General features: G+C 38.4%; 1 protein-coding gene across 1 annotated transcript in view; it reads right to left on the bottom strand.

Moving 5' to 3' along the window:
* The window catches only part of SAMTOR (S-adenosylmethionine sensor upstream of mTORC1), a 34993-nt gene extending 17292 nt beyond the window's left edge, over nucleotides 1-17701 (bottom strand). The window contains 3 exon segments of the mRNA XM_074827532.1: nucleotides 4687-4828; nucleotides 17436-17677; nucleotides 17679-17701. Of these exon segments, the coding sequence (XP_074683633.1) occupies nucleotides 4687-4828; nucleotides 17436-17677; nucleotides 17679-17701 (407 nt within the window).
* Between the last annotated feature and the right edge of the window lie 5338 nt (nucleotides 17702-23039).

Raw genomic sequence — 23039 nt, forward strand, 5'->3', positions numbered from 1 at the left:
ATATTCAGCGTAGATGAGAGCACTAGGTTTCTTAATATGAAGTATTATATTGTTTTATCATCATATCTATATTTTAACAAAATATAAACTTCAAGTTGAGAAACTTGCATACAATACATTTTTCCATTTTATTTTTCATACTCGGTCTCAGTTCTAGGGTTTTGAGACATTTTCCTTTTGAGAAACACAATTAGGTCTGTAATCAGATGTTTCTCTGCTGTTGTGTCCACCCCTCTGCCCCAAGCCAGCTTCTGGAGGCAATATCCTTCATTATCAGAGGATTCCAAGAACTTGAAAATAGCCAGCAGTTATAATATGATCACTGCTCTAATTAGCTCTAGTGTTCAACAAACAGCTATGGTGTTGTCAGAACAAAGTAGTATTTAGGAGCAAAAATTAAAGACTGTCATACAAACACGAACAATGAACATGAAGGTTTTTTTCTATTTTAAATGGTTTCCCTCCTGTTTATGCCACCTCCTTCTTCATTCCACTCTCCTGAAAGTGAATCGCTCAACTAACTGTATTCATCAAAAAGCTGCAAAACAGTCTTCAGATATTCATTCATTCATCCAATCTCCTAAACTCAAACAGGATCTGCTTTCCAGTTCTAGCAGAGACTTGTTATTTTCAAAGATCCTTTAAGAGATTACTTAACCTTCTCTTCTTTTGACTAGACAGGTACAGTTTCTAAGAAAAACAAGGCTTTTGTGGAAAAAATTAGAAGATTTTTTGATAATTTCTTTCTCTTTCTTGCAGTTGAACTGCAGTTGTTATTTTTTAAATGCAGTGACCAAGGTGATACTTTGGCTAAGAGCAATGCTAAATAAAGTCAGACAAGTACTTTACATATCTTGTGGACAATCTCATTAACACACTCCAGTATGATATTTGCCTTTATTGCAAAAGCATCCCATGACTATCCTATTCAGCTTGTGGCCTGCTAGAGAATCCAAATGCTCTTCTAAAAGACTGACACAACCAATTACTCCCTGGCCTGTATTTGTATAGCTGATAATATATAGTGTAGTTAATAATATTTAGTATAGTTAACAACACTTAATTTTAATCCTGCTATGAGTGACAATTCTTTTCTGTTTAGTCTCATTTGCAAATTTAATAAACAGACTTCATTCTAGAAGATTGCTAATGAAGATGTCCATTAGTAATGGATACAGAAACTGACACAGAGTCCTTCTCAGAAAACATTTTCAAAATAAGCTTCTAACATCTATTCTCTGCAGGTTTTTCCAAAGAGTTCTGCACTCACCTGACATTAACTTCATCAAGACCGTATTTCTTCAGTTTGTTCATGAAACAGTCAAAAGACTTTTTTAAAAAATGCAGTTCTAGATAGTGTTTTGTCATGATAGTTGGAAGTGCAGATTTTGGGTTTTTTGTTATTTAAAAAAATAGCCAAGTCAACACAAGTCTTAACACGATGCAAAAGCAACAGAAAGAAGCAAACCTGCTGGTCTAGCTTATTTTGTTCTAACTAGAACCAGAACAGGCTGGCATTCATTGTCCATACAAAGGTTCACCAGCCTACCTATGCCAGCAAAAATTAAGAGTTAGGACAATTGTCCAGGGTAAACATCATCTTACACTATTTTGGTTTAAGGTTCAAGTTTTGTGTTGCAATATAAATGAAAGAGAAACAGAAGTGTTAATTTCCAAATACCATTTGCTACTCCATATTCAGTTTTCTAAAGATAGAAAAAGAAAGCAAGTGAAGAATAGTTGAGTGTTGCCTAGGCTTTTTACAACACCACTCAGGGGATCATTAACCTGCATCTGGAAAGGGATAATCCCTCTTCCCCCCCACCCCTCTCCCCATTTAACAGTTGCATAACATTGCCCTGAAACAATAAATAAAACTGGCCCTATACAATGCAGCATATGGTTATCAGCACAGTCTATCATGTACTGCTTGCCATCTTTTACAGTTTCTAAAGTCTGGATATGTGCTGGTTTAAATCAACAACTAATGAAGTAGTAAAATAATAAGTTTTAGTCTATCTGGTTTAAGAATTGATGTCAGAATAAGCATTTTTCCATTCTCTTCAACTAATAATGGCTAGAAAGACTTTTGAAAGGCGAACCCTGCAAGAAAATTGTTATTCTTCATCCTGAGAAGTACACATGGCTTCTCTAGTGGTTATTCTGTATTCTCTGGTGATAGCTTATAAAAGAATACAGGGAAAATGAAGGAAAAAAAAAAAAAAAGGTTTTTGTTTTTTTTTTTTAAGTAGTGGAAAAAACACTTCTCAGTTTCAGATCTCTGAAAAGATCTTCCTTCAACTTAAAACAAAAAAGCTCAGACTATCCGTTCTTTAAACTTTATCTAATACATCAGCTACCTTCCTGCTGTCATGGTGACACAGTTAAAAGCATTGAGCAAAAGCTTTCACTGAAGTCTCATGCAAGTCAAGTTCTCTTACATGTAATTATGCACCCAGACACAAGGAGGAGTAAGAACAGTGGGACCTGCCATCTGTCTGGCACACCTCTTGGCCCTTTGAGAAGAAACAAAAAACTGCGGAACACGAAGTCAATCTGATATGCTCTGATATCTAGCCATCCAGGCCTCAGTTTAATCCGAGACACACTGAAGTGAAAAGTACCCCTCTTTTTCTACTGATATAAAACTCCTGACTTTGCAAACTGAAAAGGTACATGCTTTAGTTTTATACTGAGACAGAACATTTCAGTCTCTCTTACCAGATGGATTGTCTTCTTAATATGAGTTCATGGTGCAAGGTCCAAAATGGACACTTAAATGTTTACTTTGTAAATCTTGTAAGAACTACAAGGAGAAGCCAAGTGAGACACAGAACCAAAAACCTTCAATAGACAGGCCATCAGCCGTTCCTCTCCTGTCCACAAGTAACATTATCCTGTCCTACAGGGTAACAGACAAGCTTGTCACAAGCTACAGGAATACTGTTTAGCTGAAATTAAAGTGCACACAACTACTGAAGTAAGTTTTGCAAACTAGTTGACAATCAAATTGTAAGAAAATATCGAGCAATGTTCCATGGGAGTCTGCCCTGGGTCCAGTGAACATCGGAACAGTCAGTACTCATCTTATCTGCGAACAATGCCAAGCTGGGACGGGGAAGATGCTGCAAGAAATAGCAGTATTAGAATTCAATATGATTCAAGAGAGTGTAATTTAGTGAAGAGAAATACATATATCAGCATTTCCACAGGAGTAATGAATAGCACAAATACAGGAAAACAACTAGCAACTGAGGAACCCTGTAAAAAACAAATGGGCAGTTGGGGATCACAAGTGAGCATAAATCAATGCTACACCAATAAAAAAAAAAAAACCAACACACCAAAAAGAAAAACAACACACAGAAAACCCACCAAACAAGGTCAACAGCATAAACAAGAGTTTACTACATCCTCAATAATATTTATTTTATTTATCCCTGTCAAGGCCATTGGAACACTATGTCCATTTTTGGGCATAGTTCTTTGCAACTGATTCACCTCCCTTGTAACTGGGATAAGGATACACAAAACAGGTACAAAAAAGGGTCTGTAAAGAAACACTTAACTACAGTTTGGGGTTTTTTTTGTTTTATTTTGGTTTTGTTTTTTAAGCTAAAGAATAAAAGGTTGATACGTAAAGGAATGGTTTTCAAATATCTAAGAGTTCATGGTAGGGAAAAAGGAAACCAGCTCGTTATTACTTGCTCCATTTCCAGAAGCCACAGAACAGCTCAAGTTGCCACCAAGATGTACTCTAGATCAACTGTTTCACAGTCACACCCCCTCCTTTTTTTTTGTTTTATGGGCTCAAAGGACCCATGTAATGAATTTAAATTTAACAATACTACATCTGCTGTTCTTTGCTGCCTTTTACTCAGCACTTTGCAACACTCTCACCTGCAGGACCTAGAGACTGGCACACAAGATTACTTTTTGCTTGTCTAAAGGGCAGGACCACTGATAAATTCTCTTCCCAGTTATATTTCAACAATATTTTGTTTTATTCTGCTGTACAGATTCCATGGTATGCCTTGGATGCCAATTGTATGCAGGAATCCCAAGTGACTGACATTTCTCTCCTTTTAGGAGTTTATTTTCCTCAAGGACTGAAATAGTTTAGCTGAACTCACTGAACTTCACAATTAGGATAAACAACTAATTTTTGTTGGGTTATGACTTACAGGAATTTTAAAGTTTAAAATCCATTTAAAACAAGTTTCACAGAGGTTAAGGTCTGTTGCAGAAGATTAAAACTTGAAAATTAAGCACCAGAGATTTGCATTTAGAGATCAAACACTATTATATACACAAATCAAAACAAAGCCCTGAAAATTAAACTTGAGTTACACACTCACTACATTTGCTCAGTTTAGGTTTAAATGTATGGAAAATTACTCCATAGGTTTACTTGCAAACAGCTTCAGTATTTGAAGAAAAAACCCCACATTGGTTGTTGAAGATACTTTTAAAAAGTGTCACCTCATAACAAAACACCGCATAAGCTATTTCCTTCGTACGCTGGAACTGTAAGAAGATATTTGTTTTAGGAAGCAATAAATCATTACCATGTTACAGAACCAATCTTAAACATTGGTAAAAAAGAAAAAAACACTTAAGTCTTGTATTATAAATAATTGCAAGTAGAAGTGTGCAATTGCATCTTTCAAATAGATTAAGATTTACCTGCAACACCATTCAATTCGGCCTTCCCCTTCACAAGTTTTTGCCCAGTGATTATCTGCAAGGTTTTTCATTGCCACAGCATATTCACACAGAGTTTCTTCATCCTCACAGTGCTCACGCCAGATCTTATCAAAGTCTCCCACTAAACAAAACAACAACAAAGAAAAATAGCACATTAGATACAAAGTCTCTCATTATCTCCATGGCAAAATCCCCATCTTCCAATTAAAAGAAATTACATAATACACCAAGAGATTACTTTACCTGCCTGTCACAAAAACAAGGTCCCCTTTCTCTAGTCAAACACAGAATTCCAGGTTTTGGAAAAGGAAGGGGCTATCAGGTACTTGAGAAACTAGCAATATTCTCAGTATACTGATTTTGTTCAGTTTGTTCTGTGAAATTCAAGTCCCCGGAAAGTTTCACTTTCAGGTTTCTGTGCATGAGCATTAACATGACGAACAGGTTAGAAATGAAAGACTGAAAGGTTTCCTAGTAGCATTTATGTTCATGGCAAATACTGTGGATATTATGTGCAAAAATGCCAAAAAGGAAGTTTAACCCAGCATATGGGTTTCTTTGGATACACTGGAAAAGGAATTCAAGCCTTTACTGATGTCTGTCTAATCTAGCCAGTCCCCAGTGAATTAGTTTCTAGGGCGCAGTACTGAAGAATCAAACCAACTATGGTCAGGAAGTCACAGATAAACTTGTCTGCTGATCTCTAGGGACAGATTTATTTCCATACTCCTCACCTTGCTGAAAAGTAATCTTGCAGGTTAAGTTCTGGCACTTCAAAGTAATTAAACATGATGATTTTCCCTCTTTTGCTGCTAAGTATCCACTTCTCCTAGCTTGCTTTACATAACGTACTGCTAAACAAAAACAAGAGAAATGCTAGTAGTGGCTAACCACAATCCCTATTGTGGTTTCTACAGCACGCAAACTCGTGGTATATCTTAATAAAAGGACATTTCTGCCCTAAGAAAGAAAAATACATGCTCACTGCTATGATCTTCACTAATTCCTTTTGCACTTCTTAATTACAGATGTGTGCACATATCTAATATAAATATATATAAATTTGTAGAATAAAAATTATCTGCTGATTTTGCACCTACAAGCTGATACAGCTAACAAGTTTTCAAGAGCAGAGCTATACTTTAAGCCTTGAATCAGACAACCAATACACTTTTCATAACACGGTTCCAGAAACAGTGTTTGTAGCACCTTCATATTACAAAAATATTTTAAAAGTGTATCAAGCATAAGCTAACTATTAATGTGTGCTAAAGCCTGAAAGTATGACCTGTCCTTCTGATATCAGTAAGAGATTTTTGTTTCTAACCCACTTATAGCCATTTCTTTGATGCGCTGTTTTAATCAGCAGTAAATAACAGATTTCTTTCAGTGGGAAGCTTTTTACTTTTTCCCTCATGTATGCAAAGCCATAACAATTCCTCACCTCACCTGTCCTCCACTTACAGCAAGACTGGATATGATAGACAAGTATAGATAGCTGCATACTAAGAAGATTTAAACCAACCATCCAGGTTACTCCCTATTTAAGTTTGGTTTAGGGATGTCACAGCAATTTTCTCTTCAAAATAATAATCTAGCACACTTGTACAATCATCAAAATGAGTCATGTTTAAAATTAGGTGTTTATACTCCCTTGTGTGAGATGGCAGTTGAAATGGAAGGGAGTAGCCATGATTTAGTTTTAACAAAATAGGAAGCTATGCAAGAAATCATGAATTCTGCTTCATATTCAACAATCATATATGAGAAAGTTATTAGACTGGACAAAAAAAGTAGTATTATATTTGACCAGTACCCCTCATTATTTCCCAAATGATCCAAGTTCATAGAAATATGCTTTATAAGAAAAGGCACTAGAACATGGTTGCCAACTGACCACTAGAGCAGAGAAACACCCAAGTCACAGGCAGGCCCCCACAGGGGTTTCCGCTAAAACCTGTGGGTCACTTTTCCAGAGCTTTCAGGAGAGCCTTATGTAGAAACAATCACGAAGGACAGAACATACTCAACTTAGGAAAGAGAGCAAGAAATAGTACAGACAGTGGCCTACCAACAAAGGGGCAAAACAAGCACAACTCTTAAAAATCTTTAGTAGTGCAGAATCTATACAGCACCAAGTCAGAAAGCACTAACTAAGATCACAATGTATTCTCAATAGCCAATTAATTCTGGTGCATTTTCTACGCCACAATACTTGTGAATCTTACTGCATGCTCCAGACAACTGTGAAATGCTCGAATGAGATGCAGTTGATAAAGCTTTGTTTGGCTAAATACATGGCTATTAGAAAGGAAAAAAGTAAACAAGTGAACACTTACTGACGGAAATATCACAAATACAAAATCCTAAGATTAATACTGTTCTTCTTTTAGTCCATCTCTTCATTTGGTCTATTCTTAAGCAATTATTCTATTTCCAAATACCACTTTTCCTTAAAGCTTCAGAAATAAGACAGACGGGGAAGAAGAAATATGCAAAGACCAGATGTTCTTAACTCAAATAGCCGGTCCTTTCTCACAGCCAAGTAGCGATGCCTCCTAACACTGAATCCTGCTCTCATAGTAACTCTTACTTCCTTCTGAACAAGGCAGAGATTTGCACCTCTCTCTGAAAGTCAGATGAGGGTCAAAAGAGGCCACAGATAAGGGATCTTAAATTTAGATATATAGCAACAGACCCAGAGCTGACTACCAGCACTCTGGGACGTGAACTTTGGGTTACAACAGAGCTGCCTATGACAGTAACAGCTTCTTGGCACCGGGCTGACAAGAAAATAAAACTGAATGATGTAGACTATTAGGAGAGACACGCAGAACAAAAGTGAAAAATTAACCACAAAGTAATTCTATCGCACATCCTATACCAGGTCAATTCTGTGTGCGCTTCTGGTTTGTTTTCATTTACCAATACAGCAGGTCTAGAGATACAGAAAATGGCAGTGTGAGACAGATACAGCACAGCTTCTGTATGAAGAACACCAAAATAGAGGTGAGAAAAAGGCAGATGAAAGCAGGAGATGACAGACCTCCACAAGATCACAAGTGACAGAGGAAAGGCAACTATGGAACAACTTCTGGGTGTTCTATGAATAGGAAACATTCCGGAAAAGCATAAAAAGACAGCTTCAAAGCAAAAAAAAAAAGTTCACAAAATGTGTAATTAAGTTTAAAGTTCATGTAGCTGGGCAAACTAAGGGAAGAAGATTCATGAGAAACTTCATATTTGAAGTTGCAATTTCTAACTCAGGAGCACCCAAGAAAGACAGAATGGTGAGCAAGCATACAGCGATACTCCAGCAGCACTTCTCATATTCTTGTCTAAGCATCTGCTGTTGACCCACTGTCAATACTGGGTTTGATGTGATGTCCATTTGTTGGCCCTTTCATAAATGAAAGCTTCAAAACAACTGCAGATAAGGGGTCTTTCATAAGACACTGGCACCATTGTGCAGGTACTTTCAAAGAAGGGTCTGAGGTCCAGTTTCCCTTGAACAAGTACCATGGTAGTGAGTTGTTTGGGGTTTTTTTCCCCCTATTCTCCAGAATCATGCTCCAATACTGAGTTCAAAATGCAAATAATGCTTATCTGTTGAGATTTTGAGGTAGTGACTACAACAGATCTTGAAGCATCCAATTTCAAACTGATACCTAGAACACAGTAGAGCTATATAGTAAATTTTTCAAACAATACACTATAATCCACTGTGCATTAATTTTTCAAATAATACATTATAAACCACATGCAAATACTGCATTAACTCTAGTGGAATTAAACATTTATTTATGAATATTGCTTGCGTAACCAGAAAGGCAGCAAAATATGTAAGAAGGTTTCACCACAAAACTAATGGCTACTAAAGCAGTAAGATAAATACAATCTTCTGCTAAGCAATCAATAATGCTGTAAATTAAACAGAAGTTTGTGGTAGGCTAATCTAAAGGAATAATAAAAAAAAAGTTTTGCATCTTGAATCACATCTTAAAGTTAATATTTGATTTGGTGCATTAAACTTTTCATCTCATACTCATGACCATACCGTAACACAAGGTTTAAGCCTACTCGACACTCTTACCATGCACTTGGAGATTTCCTTTTATGCTATTTTAAACCTGTTTTGAGCACTGACTCTTCAGATATCTTCATACACCTCAGATCTCCATCAAGGAACCAGTTATGCCAACGTCCAGCTGAAAAGTGTAATTGGCAAGACTGGCTCGTAACAGGAGTTTCATATACCTCTCAAATCACTACAGTGACATTATTTTTAAATAATTTAATGTTTGCTCTCCTCTCTATCCAGAATTGCCTAGAAAATAAATAAATTGCTTACTCTTCACCTTGAAAATTAACTATTCCTTTAAAAGCAAAAAAGCCCAAAGCTCACCTCTTTCTAGTAATTCTGTCAGTGAACAAATGATTAACCAACTTGTAGGTTCTTTGTAACTCAGCCTTTTCTAATGCAGTAACAAAAATCCAATACTATTTACCTAGAACAGATGAATCCCTCTAAATAGTTTTCCATCCACATTAATATTGCCCATGGAATAGCCAAATCATACCCCCAAACCCAACCACAGAGTAATCAGCAGTTGCTGAATTCTGACACAGAGAAAACAGGTCAGGCACGTAGAAATTATTTTTAAATGATCCTAATTACAAGATAGTTTTAATTGTGGGTAACAGCAATAGAGACCTAACGTTAGCTGTAAGTTTTAACAACTGAAAACATTTTTAATGAAGAAGAAAGAATCATACAAGCCAGTAAGAACTCCCCTCATTCCACATTTATTTACAGGATCTCATCAAAGGTTCCCAGCACATCATCAGAAGACCAGGTTTGCCATTCTTGGTGGGATAATCCCACACCATAACTCTTCTCTCCAGGCAGTTGACTTTTAAGAACAAAAATCCAGCTTTCTTCCATCCTATTTTTTGTCTTTTTTTTTTTAATAGACATTTCTTTATAGAGTGTTAAATGGAACTGTCATTTAAAGTATGCTTATAAAATAAATAGAAATTAATTAGTCAATTATTCAACTTCTGACTGAATAAATCATATTAATTGGTATTTTAAACAAAACACAACCCTCTGTATATAAAAGAAACAGAGCTCAGTTTTGCTAAAGGCAGTATTTTTCGTTTTGGAATGGGATAAAACCCCAAACAACTGATTTCAATCATTCTGTTTTATCAAGCAATAAAATAGTTAAGTCATACAGAGTTAAAAGTACTATCTGCACCCACGAAAAAGGTTCTATAATTACTATTTTCCTTAATTCCATCAGTGCTCTTCAGAAAAATAGTGTAGTCATATCTGACAATCTCAAAAACAAGTACAAAATACTTAATCAATCACTGAACAAGATCTTGCACCCCAAAAATTAACTGACACCATACACTTAAGCTTCAGGTAGATGCAATGTGGGTTTAGATCTTAATCAACTCTCCCCAAAAGAAACAGTTTAACACTTGAAGAAACTGGAATTAGAACAACCAATGTTACCTTTTGGAAAACTACAATTTTCTGAATTCAAAGTAGCTGCAATTGGAAAAAAAAAAAAAACAAAAAAACAAAAAAACAGACAAGGGTTTAAGGGTTTGAATTCTTGGCTACCTACATACTGATATAAAATGGTAATGTAAAAAAAACAGATTCAATCCACTTCCTTTTCAATGCTTCTATTTAACAGCACATTGTCTTTCTATGTACACCTTTGATGGCTCTGGTAGAGGAGAAAATAAGCTCAATACGTTAACTAACAATGAAAGACAGAAGCAAAAGTGACATGTTCATATTTGTGCAATAGTTATTAATAAAGCTCTTTGAATTGCTCATTGTAAAAAGCAAACCTAGCCCCACAATCAACAAGCGTCCATGACAGTGCTGGATAACTTCAGATGGCAGGTTGCTGGCCATAGCAACACCTAGCAAGATCTCCAAGCTTTCTTTTTTGTTGCTGATGGCAATGCACTACAGAATGAAAAAAATCCATCTCATTTTTAGCCTCTTAAGACCAACGCTCGCTCACTTGCTGGAAACAGTAAACTAGCCTCTACAACATTCTAAACAGTAAATGGAAAAAGCAACCCTACGCTGTTCACTAGGCTAAAGCTGAAATCAAATTCCCATTAATATCTGGCAAAATTTCCTCATTAACAGTGACTTGTCAGTTGAAATTTAGCTGCACTACTAAATGTCTGGATACCGTGTCAACAATTAATGAACTAATTACATGAGAAATATCAGCTAATATTATGCTATTTACAACTTTCAGTATATACAAGATAAAGCAGAAACTGAACATCTGTCTTAGTAAAACAACATATGCAGTGTTTTTGTAAAACACAAGATCAGGTATTTTTGGCCTCACTGTTTTCCAATTTTATATGTCTAAATACAGAACATGAACTTCAACTCAGACAAAGTTCAAGCAATCAGAGCTAATATTTTTCTTATCTTGTCTGACTAGTGTTTGCTTTACACTTCTTAGGATTTACCCGAAATATTTCACAAGAAAATAGTAAAAAAAAAAAGCGCAAGAATCTCATTTTCTCAATCTATCTCAATAGGAATGTTCCTCCCTTCTACTCACATAGAAAGGATTCATTTGACCAAATGTGGATTTTTACATTTGACCAAATGTAGATTTTTGTATTTGACCTGTCAGGTAAATGACCTATCTGTTTACACTAAACAGACTCCCAGGGTACAATTCATCTGCTCTTTAAAGCATTTACTTGGGATCAGCTTCTATCACCCTGAAGAATGATTTATGTCTCTGACCTGCCATAAATCTCCAATGGCTGTCACAAAAACAGTAGGGAGCCTATTTAAGATAGTTTAAGCAATTACAGCCCTCAGGTATTGGATCTACTCTACTGGAAACTATGACCCCCTCTCTCCTCTTCCCCAAGCCTGACTTTCTGGGATGGACTATGTGCTGCACCTTACCACCACCAATAGAGAGATGAACACATTAACAGAAATTACTGATTTTGGTAGATTTATGCAAATGCACGAGCAAAAAATCAGAAGCAGATGAGGTACAGGTACAGACTTCATTATGCTGACCCTGCAATAGGAACACCATCTTCCCCACCAAGGCAATAAAGGAGCAGGGAAGGAGGTTACATATAGCTGTTTGTTCAGTGGATGCAAGTATGTGCTGTAGCCAGAGGGTTTTCAAAATCTCTGAGCTAACTAAATGATACCAATGATTAAAGTCCCAAAACTGTGTAATACTATCGGATTTCTAATGGAAGTTTCACTGCAAAACTGTGGTGTGCAAATTGTAAGGGCAATCATATCAATGCTGATAAAATAGCATCAATTTTGATTTCAGTGAAATAGAATTTAGTTTCTATTGCTTGAAAATGTAACAGTATTATAAAATGTCTCCATCTTCCAAGAAATTAATGCAAGTGGGGAAAGACAAATGGAGATCTTGAAAACTTAGGCTTATTTCTACAGTAAACCACTTGTATTTAACAAAAAGGAGTAACAAATGTTAATTTATCGTGTACAGTTCAGTGACAAAGTTTTCCTGTTCTGTGAAAAATGTCACCATCTCAAAATGTTTCCTGTTTCACATCAGGAAGAAACTTAAGCTCTCTCAAGGTTTTTCATGAAAAACATGAGGGGAAGAGACCATAAAGCAACCAACCTCACAACGACACTTCTCACACAAATGTCTAAACCACTCACCTACTCAGGCTACTTATTGTCATCAGGCAGGGTCCTGTAAATTTTTCCGAATTTTCTGGATTTGAAAAACCTCTTGATAAAGTTATTATCCATTTCTTTGAAGTTTCAACAAAGAACTGTTTCTATCAGCTTCTGTGATACAGTAACTAAATCAGGACAAATACCACAGTTCGGTATGATTCTAAGCCTGAACAGCCTTAACAGGTATATGGAAGAAGAAATTAAACATTTTAATAAACACACAGCAAAATATTTCCTAAAATACCTTTACAGATACCTCCTCAAATTTTTTCCACTTGTACTCAATACAGGATTTCTAGGGAGAAGTAGAGGGTCCTGTAAATCATTTTTCTAGACAACATACAAACCATCTATAACCAAGGGTCATGTCACACAGAAAATGTTTAATTGATAAATACAGTTCTGCATGACTACAAAGGTAATAAACAGCTCTGATTAAAAAAGGCTGCCTCTGTATCAGTGGAAGGGATTTTTATCACAGTAAAAATTAAACCTACTTGGCTGCTACAAGCAACTGGAAAAAAATATCACATAGCAGATGTTCAATAGATCCTGTTTAGTTCCCTATGAACCACTAAATTTGTTTTTACAGGTCTTTCAGGCTTGACAGACATCAGCATACATGCAACATATGCAACTTACATGCATATATGCAACTGATACAACATACTCCCGCCCATGGCTGCAGGTGCCTAAAAGATGCATAGAGGAAAATCCTGTAAAATTTGGGGACACCTATGGTAGCAGGCAACAGAACCAACAACAAGAGACTAAAGCAAGATTGTTGTTTCCTTGTCCCCATATGGTAAACAGGCTAGTAGGAGAAATTCAAGTCTCATGAAAAACCCCAATTTCTGTACTTTCTAAGTGCTTGTGTCAGGCGTGCAGAACCCTGAAGTTTCTCGTAAGTGAATAACTGGGCACTTGAGAGCTGTTTCAGCTTTTGGATTTTACCCTGGTGTGTAAGGTCATTAAGATTCAACTAATCCATTTGGACAGGATACAGAAGTAAAACTTCAGAAAAACAAGAGTCTTATGCTAATGAGATACCCTCCTAAGTGAACATGTTATACCTCAGTGTATTTTGTTCCCACTTAAGAAATTTTTCCTCATGAAAGCAAAGTTTATAGGCGAACCTGGGGAATGATGTGTATTTTTAGGAACCACAAGACAGGTTTTCTCTGTCTCTATCACTGCCTTAAAATAGTCTGAAACAACTTCTTAATGATTAGCTAATTTAGTTGACACACTCACTCAGTATGGACCCGGACCAATCACCTTAATTAAAAAAATACTTTTTTTTTTTTACACTAAAAAACCCACACTCATTTGTTAATCTTCATTAAACCATTTTGAAATATATGACGTATAATATTACCATAGGATCTACAGTAGGGAAAAAAAAAAAAAAAAAAAGAGTATCCTACAATCGCAGAATAGCAAATCTGCCATGGTATTTATGATTACATGCTTCCCTTTTTTATTTACTAATTAACAACAGAGAGGGTGTAATGGGAAGGAAAGGAAATAAAAAAGGAAAGGAGAAGAAAAAGAGAAAAAATATAAGTAACCCCACTAGAAGTAATACTAGTTTAGTAATACCCCGAAAATAGGAAGAGGTAAGTACTAGTCAGAGTAAAAAAGTTAAAATTGTTGAAGAAAACAAAAAAATGCACTTCAGCACAAACTTAAAAGAATTTAGGCTGAACCGTTTTCAACATGGCAAATGCTTGTCATACATACACTGGCATGCTCTGGGACTATATTACATGAGCCACAGTACAGAAGTACATACAAAATCCATCCACCATACTTACAAAAAAAAGTGGTTTAACAAATGCAGAAATTTAAAAAGCAGCCAAGATTCAGCTCTGATGAATCTCAACTTATAGTTTTTCACCAAGAAAAAGAACATCAAACCCTTTAGATGACATGAAGCCAACTACACTTTACTCTAGTAATTCCTCAATAACTGCAAAAAAATGGTTGTGATGCATTCCTAGTTAAGAAATACGCTTTTGCACTTTGACAAGCATGCAACTTCTTCAGAAACATGTTAGCTTGCAGTTTTGAAGCATATTGTCACTTTTCCACTGGCGCATCTTCAAAAAAAGAGGGGAGCCATTGTGGGAAATGAAACAAAATTATAACAATGGTGCCAGTTATAAGCAAGTCAGATAATACACTGACTTGCCTTTTACAATTGCTCATTGAAACTCAGGGCTAACATCAGCAAGGCAAATGAATTCTCAAAGAAATCAGCTTATTAAAATCAAGCCTGTGTAACTTCTATCAACAAACATCTCAGTGTCTCAAGGACACATCTATTTCCCTTCAACACTTCTAATAGAAGACAGTAACTTAAGATCATATTACAATCCCAGGGGCTTTCTTAGACTTAACCACCCTGTGCAACATAATCATATAGCTTTCAGAAGGATACTTAACATGCTTTTTCCTCTACCAACAAAATACACAGTTCTATTTAAGTACCTACAGACAAAACACCGAAGTCCATGCAACGGCAATTCTAGTACTGTTTGCTTATTTAAACAAAATGGAAACTAGCTTCATAGAACCCTAGTAAACATGAGAAGAGGCAGAGTTAAAAAAAGAAAAAAAAAGACAAAATAAAAAAAAGACAAAATAAAAAAAAAGACAATACAAGATTCTGGAATAATACAGACAGCTCTGTTTCTGCTTCATATGTAGATGGCTGCACTGCAGAGCCAGAAGGCTTTCCCTGGGTAATAAGCTATAAGCATATAAGCAAGGATGCACTTCTTACCTTTGCTTTTTCATACCCAAGTTATAATTCAATTTGTACTGAGAAATTACTGATTTGTTGCTTTTTTACTTCTCTTTAGCAAATTGTCAACTTTGATTTTTGCCAGTCAGTGTCTCTGAGCATTAGAAAACCAAACAAAAAACCCAAGAAAAGATCCTTCAGATGTCAAGCATGTACTAGTATCACAATTTCAGAATGACATTAAAGGCACTTAGGAAGGAGATTCTCAAGTCTGCTTTTAGAAGCACAGAGAAATGTAGGGAGAAAAGACTCCAAAAAACCAAAATTTTTGAAGTTGAAACAACCTAACATGTGAAGCACTGCAACTACTAATTGTTAGTAAAGACCACCTACTATTGGATGAGCAGGTAATGGGTGGAGCTCGCCTTGTTCCACAGGCACGATAGGATGAACTGTTTGGGTTTTAACTCTCTTCATGAAAATACACAGTGTTGCTAATTTAGAGTGGATAGAAAAATCAATGTAAAGTTTTCACTAACACATGATTTGCAGGACATACAAAGTAAGTTAGGAGTACTATTTGCTCTTTCATTTAACCAATTACACTGAACTAAAGATAAAACACAACTTACCTTTGCATGCTAACTTGCACTTTGCTGAGAAGCAGGCTTACATAGACTTCCATGTAATTTAGCTTCTCTAAAAAAAATTCAGTTGTTAGAGAGATTGCTCACTTTTTTTTTTTTAAAAAAAAATTTAACAGTGCCAATGTTTGTCTGTCTTAACCTTCAGGCACTCTGAAGTAACAGAGAAATATGAACTGCTCAAAGCTGGGCTCTCCTGCCAGGATTTCACTGTTAAAACATACTGTGTTCTTTCACCTAAATGTCAGGATAACAAGGGAGATCCTCCCTTCACTTTTGGCTCACCAAGGCCAAAATAAACAGCGGCTCTTGATCAGTGTCTACATAGGTAGACATCTGTGCCCAAATTCCATGGACAGGCTCCCATGGAGACTTCTGAAGTCCAGAAAGCAGAATGACCTTGTTACTTTAACAGAAGTAACATAGACAGATAGAGGAGAGGCAAGAACTCTGCTTACAACAGGAAGAGTTCTCACTTTATAAGTGTCCTTCTGATATATGCACCAGGTCAGCAAAGAGCTGTGGACTCACTGAAAGACTGAGAAGATTAATTTTTTGTAAGCTATGCATAAAGAAGATTGAACGGATCATTATGATCAACCTGAGCAGGCTACAAATTTCAGCAAAGAAATCTCAACTCTGATACTCATCTGAAAGCACTTCTGGGAGGTTTTAAGCATTCCAATACCACCCATAAGAACCTTGCATAAGGGCGTTAATACTGATGACAAAGTAGATTTTCCAAGGACTCAAAGTAATTTATTTTGTAACAGCTTTTCCCCAGCTCTTTTGCTTAGTGCTTATCCCTCCACGGCTGAAAGACAGGAGGCACAAACAGTTCAAAAAGACCGTGCTTCTCCAGATCACCATTCAATCTCTCCCAGCATTCATGACCTACTGTCCTCCCCACTCCTGCCGATCCTCAGTTTGGAAAACACTGCCGTACGACTTAGAAGCTGCTTGTGGTGAAAGGCCTCGCTGTAGCTATGTCCTGTTAAATGTCACACGGCGCAGTAACGTGGGGCCGCACGGACCCACGTCCAGCCAGAGGAGTAGCACACCTTTAGCCAAGCACACATTTTCACCTCGCAGCATTATTCGTGCACACCAGTCCTCTTCTACATCCCACGGGAAAAGCTCCTAGACATGCGCCATGAGCCCTCCCGAGCCAGGAAGGGGTCTCCGCTTCCAAGGGCCCACGGAAACCGGCAAAACCTCGGCAGAGCCGACCGGGGCTCCTCGGCGGGGCTGCGGGCAGCGGCGCCCCTGGTCGCCCGGGGAGGAGCAGGAAGCGAGCCCGGAGCGGCTCCCAGCCGCTGCTCCCAGCCAACCCCCCGACACACCCCCTCCGGCAGCAGTCCGCGGCCCGGCCGGCCCGCGCCGCTCCGCCAGCGGCTGGGGGGAGCGGGCCGCCCGCGGGGGGACACCCCGATCCGCGCGGAGCTCCCCGCGGGGGTGGCTCCCCCCTCCCCTCGCCGCGGCACGACAGCTCCTCCCCGGCCCGGCCTAGCCCGGCTTCCGCGGCGAGAGGAGCGGGGCGGCCCGGCCTGGGCGGCGCGGCGGGGGCGGCCCCCTCCCCCGCGGTTACCTTCCCGGTACTTCTTGCGCAGCCGCCGGTGGACGCTCTTCACCACCCCTGACAGCTTCTCCTGCTCCAGCTTCCGCTCCTGCTCCGGGGGCGGGGGCGGCAGGGGGGGGGCGGCGGCAGCAGCGGCCCCGCCGGGCCGGGGCCGAGGCCGGGGCCGGGGCCGGGGCTGTGGAACGGCCTCCATGGTGTTACCGCTGCTCCGCCGCGCGCAGCCCGGCTGAGGGGGAGGCGTGAGCGGCGGGCGGGCGCGCCGGCAGGGCGGGCATGCGCGCGGGCGCGCGGCACGCCGGGAGGTGGAGTCTGCGGCCGCTCCCGCCGCCGGGGGGGGCCCGGTGCAGGGCCCAGGCTGGCCGCACCCCGGCGGGGCGCGCTTGGTTATTCCCAGCAAAACTTTCCACGCCCCGTATCTGGAGCAGGTCACCCCGCGGTGCCTCATAAACTGGTGGGAGAAATGAGGTGAAAACGACATCATGGGTCCAGGGGCAGCGCGACTTTCAGGGCACTGCTGCAGCGGGGGCTCTTCTCTCCTCCCTGCATTACCGCAGTTCACGTGCTGCCCCAGAGGCCCCCACAAAAGATCTGGGTGTGAATCCCTCTGAAGTAGGGTGGTAAAGCCCATTCTGCACCTACAAAAGACCTTGCAGAAACAAACTGAATTCAAAATAAGGTAATGTGAATCCTGGTAGGTTTGTGTCTGTGGTGTGGACGCAGGCATTTGAAGAGCACAGTTTTGTACAGGTGTTTCACTGTCTTCATGGAGCTGCTGGGCCCGTTTCTCAGCAGTGTACAGTTCCTGATATTATCCGGGTGGAAATACACCACCAGAGCAGGAGCAACACCTGCAGCGGGCAAAACTGCACCTTATTAGGGGAGGATCTTCATCTGCAGCTGTCTCTGCCCAGCTTCAACCTTTCACCAGACCTTCAGTTCTCTCTCTCAGTTGCTGCTGGAGTAGGATAGACAAAACCACTCCTCACGAGATCACGGCAGGGAAATTTGCCTTTAAGTTGCTTGCTTGTTTGAATTGTCCAGAAGCAGCTAATTGTCTTCTCTGAATATGTTCACAAACATTAAGGAGGTAATTGCAGCTACAATTAAATCGGTGACAAATTTGACTTAGGTAGGGTCAAGATTTCATGCTAATGAGAGGTCAGTGACACATGCAACTTTATGGGGTGTATAACAGGTCCTTACCAGCACTGTGTCAGTCCTGCCAAAAAGATTTTAGAGCTAATCACAGAGCATGGTGTTGTTCTGTTTTTCTGATAAACTTCTTTTTAAAGATGTTCAAACAAAAGCTTTTCATCCTTACTGACTGCAAAGACATGTCTTTTTCACTTCACTGAGCTATGCAGGCAAATACTGCATCGCACCCATCACCCTGAAAGTGGATTGCACATTATGCCTAAAGGTCCAGCTTTTTCAGTACTGCTGTTTTTCAGTAAGTACTTGAAAACCTTCAGTGTAGTTTGGATCTTCCATCGCTATATTTACGTGCCATTATGTATTTTATTGTCAGAATATTTCATTTTGTTTTCTTAAAATACAGGAGAATGGTGGAAGGAGAATTTAAATTTTTGCTACTGACATTGGCACTAAGAAAGGATAGTGAGGTGTAGCGATTGAGTTATTCTTTTAGTTACATTTTTCTTTTAATTTTGAAACTGAAGAAAAATTATCATGTGTTAATGAAAAAAATACCAGTATATATTAATTTTACTTTGACTTGGATAACATCTGAAAATCAGCTTCTTGTATGGGTTATTGTATTTCATGTTCACCGAACTGATCCAGGAAATTAAATCTGAATGAGAAAGAAGACTTGGTGCTGGGGTTAATGATAGCTTTATGAAATATTTCTATTTCTAGTTTTATATGCAAGTCCACATAAGAAGAATTGAGATGGTGTAAAAAGAGATTACATTGATAACTATTAGGAACCTTTTGGTTAAGGGGCAGCCTACGTGGTGGTTAATGTTACTTCTGCTTTTACATTGTGTAGGATTTGGAGAAGCACAGAACAAAGAGGAAAAGCATGAGCCAGTCTTCTGTGTGTGGCATGATACAAGGAGAGTACTGTGGGAGCCTTCTCAGAAGCGTAGGGAGTACCAGAGTGACAGAAAAGAGATGGAAGCATTTGGAGGATGCCTAACAGATAATGCTGTGGTATCAACCCCCCCAGTTGTGAGCCTCCAGCCTCAGAAGTGTGGGGTACACAGTCAAAATATGAGTGTATCTGTGGTTTGGAAAACTGGAAGTCTAATTGTAGAATTGGAAAATTGGGGGGAAATTGCAGTTATGTGAAATATACTCCCTCAGCATAATAATAAAAGCTTTCTATTTGAATGACGTTATCACTGTTGTTTTTCAGTTCTTAAGAATTCTTTCTAAAACTAAGAGTGGTTTTAAATACAAAGTGGGTTTAATTTATCACAATTATTTCAAAATTTACAGTATTAATATTAGGCATACTTTATTACTATAACTTTACAGTTTTTACTTGACTCTCCTTTTTTTATAGAAGTTAATAGTGTTGTTGCTTTATATTTTCAATATTTTGATTATTTTCTGGTATTTTAGAAATATATCAAGGGAAAATACCCAGCTCAGTACTTTAATGCACAGACTACTTTCATATTTATCAAAAAATAGGAAATAGAGAGGTGTCTGGTTTTTTTAACATAAGTGGTTCTATGTGAAAATAGACAAAGATATAAAATACATTTTTCCATCTTAAAGAAGTAACTTAGAAGTTTAATTTCAATAAGCAAGTAAACAGCATTTACCAGGTGTTAAGTTTTTCCAGGAACTTGAGGAAGAGGCGTTACGCTTTCAGGACACAGAGATACTTACCTCAAAATATGTGGCGGGAGTTGGCTCCCAGCGACGGACTCCAAATGCAAAGCGATTGAAGGAGGTGCTTCCCCAGAGCGCCTCACAGAGATAGCAGGGGGTGATGGAGCGGGCAATTAAAGCAGGACCGGTTCTGGCAGGCCACTGCAAACTTAGTGCTCTGTCAAGGTGGAGAAAAAATTTGCGCTTAGTACATTTCTTGAACGCAGCACAGGAAGAGTCAAGGAACAAATGAAGATGAACATAAATCTTGTGATTGTCCCCAAGGCACAAGAGTAGAACAAGTGATAAGGGTGCAGGTACTTGCTCCAAGGGGATAAGACAATAAAGTATCTGTGTCCTGATGAGGATGATGGAGTTTGACCATCTGGGAAACAATTGTTTTGAGCAGCTGGACTTCCTATCTTGAATGTAGAAAATGGACAAATGATCCTCTGTATATTAGTTACTTTCTAAAAAAAAGACCGATTTAGGGCAGACTAGTACTGTTTCTTTTGACATTTCTGCAATATTTCAGCGCCTATCACTTTTCATGAATAGGTTTAGAAACAAGTCTTGATTCACAGGCTGGGAGGAGGGATAACCCCAGCCCTTTCCAGTAGTTGGGTGGCTGGAACATTCACTGAGGATGTGGGAAAACCAGTTTACATCCCTGCTCTGCCCGAGGGGATCTGAACCCACATCTTCACTACAAGATTATACAAGGTGGAAGTGCTCTTCCTTCTTGAGGGAAGGGTGACAGCAGCCTATATTTTCAGTCTTTTCTCCCCAGGGAAACTGTGGAAGAAAAGTAACATAAAAACTTTCTGAGCTGCACAAATCAGCAGTGCTCTGCTTCCATCTCTATTTCAGTGGTACTTTTGACAATCAAATTTTCTCAGCCTCTTCATCCCTTCTATCTTATAGATGCTGGTTGTTTGAAAAGGAACCAAAAAAATAACACAGCATCAAAGAGAAGAAACCTTTCTAGACAACACTCTCTCCAGTGTGATGACATCATCATAAGAGTCTCTAATGTAATGTAATCTGCAAAAATATTACCAAAAGCATATAATGATTTTAATGGAATACTGAAACACTGTGGTAATTTAAAAGGAATAAAAGTTTCTTTGTTAGATGCAGAACTGGTTTTGCTATGTTTATCCAAGGGGAAGACAAACAGGCTGCAATGACATATTTGGTTTGAATTTAGGATTTTTCTTCTTCATTAATTATGGAGTTCTATAAGCCACAAAAATAAGATAATTTAATTTTAAAAGTGGGAGTCACATCCCTAAATTTGCACTGATGCAATTATTAAGAGCTGTTCCATTATTACATTTCTCCAGACTACACAGTTTAGTAATTTAGTAATTAAAATTACATAGTAATTAAAACTGCTACCCCATAACAATAATTTTATAACTATAGATCCCGGATTCCTTTCCTGGAGGTTGACACCTCTAAAAGTAAGTTTGCTTGCATCAGCAGCCCCCTTACTTAGTTCCCTGTATGTTTTAGTGGAAAAAATAGGCTTGATATTGACTTCAGTTTGCACCTGAAGTCCCAATATTTACAGAAATAAACATTTTGCTTCTGGAAAACAGAGGATTCTTCTACTGAAGGACCAATTAGAGTTGTTTCTCAAGTAGGTAGAGACACCCAAATTGGAGAAGGCAGCTGAAAAGTCTTTCACACATGGGGGCTTATTTTGGAGTCTAATTATGTATCCTCAAGACCACGAGAACTAGATACTGATAGGAGATTTTATTTCTTGAAATTGTGTCTTTTGCTTGACAGCTTGTGTTGCAATAAGCCAGCATTTCTGATAAACAATACAATTCACTGCCTCCATTGTGGCCAGCAGATACCACCCGTGTCTGACCATGGAAAGGAGCTGTCTCTTTTGACACAGGAGGGAAAAGTCAAGAATTTGTTAATCCCTTCAGTCTGTCACTTGTGTAATAGTAAAGTGGGAATTAAATTCCATGAAACTACTGAGATGTTTACTGAAAACCAGCAAAGTACTTTACACTTGAATTATTCTGAATGTTATGTGCATGTGTAGAAAGTAAAACGATCCTTTAATGCTGAGAACAGATAATGCATTTTTCCAATAAATGCTGTACTTCATTGTACAACTTCTTTGCAACATGAGCATTGCAAACATGCTTAATACTCTATTAACAAAGATCATTAAATATAAACATAACTTATTGAAAGGTAATCCCAAATTCTCTTAAAAATCTGTTTTTTCATTGATTTTTGTCTGAGCACATTCCCCTGTTATTTAGAATGTATGAATTATTAAATGAAGAGAGTCAATATAATGATTTCTTTAACAAAGACTACTAGCTACTCTTTCTACATTGAGTTTCTTCTTAGCTGATTTCTTGCTGCCATAAAAGATTAACTCAGAAAATCGCTTTGATTTAGCAAGAGATGTCAAAACATCCAGCAGGTCTAACTGGTTTTCTTCCAATGTCAGTCAAAATAGTATGTGGTTTTAGCACTGATTCATGTTTCTGTCAGCTGCTATGCATAAACTTGCTGAGTAATCAATTCAGACACAGTAACTTTAAGAAAATTCAGTGCTAGTAGGAAAGCTTTTATGTTTGATTAATTGTGCATCTGTGGAACCTGGTAGCCTCAAAGATGTTCTCAATTCTTGGGATTCAAATTCCGATCTTCCTGTATGGGTCAGGTATGTATAATTCCAGTTCAGCTCAATAGCAGCGTAGCTGTACATTAGGTCATTTTCAACTTGGGAAA

This window comes from Strix aluco, chromosome 5 (assembly GCF_031877795.1).
Source record: "Strix aluco isolate bStrAlu1 chromosome 5, bStrAlu1.hap1, whole genome shotgun sequence".
Classification (NCBI taxonomy): domain Eukaryota; kingdom Metazoa; phylum Chordata; class Aves; order Strigiformes; family Strigidae; genus Strix; species Strix aluco.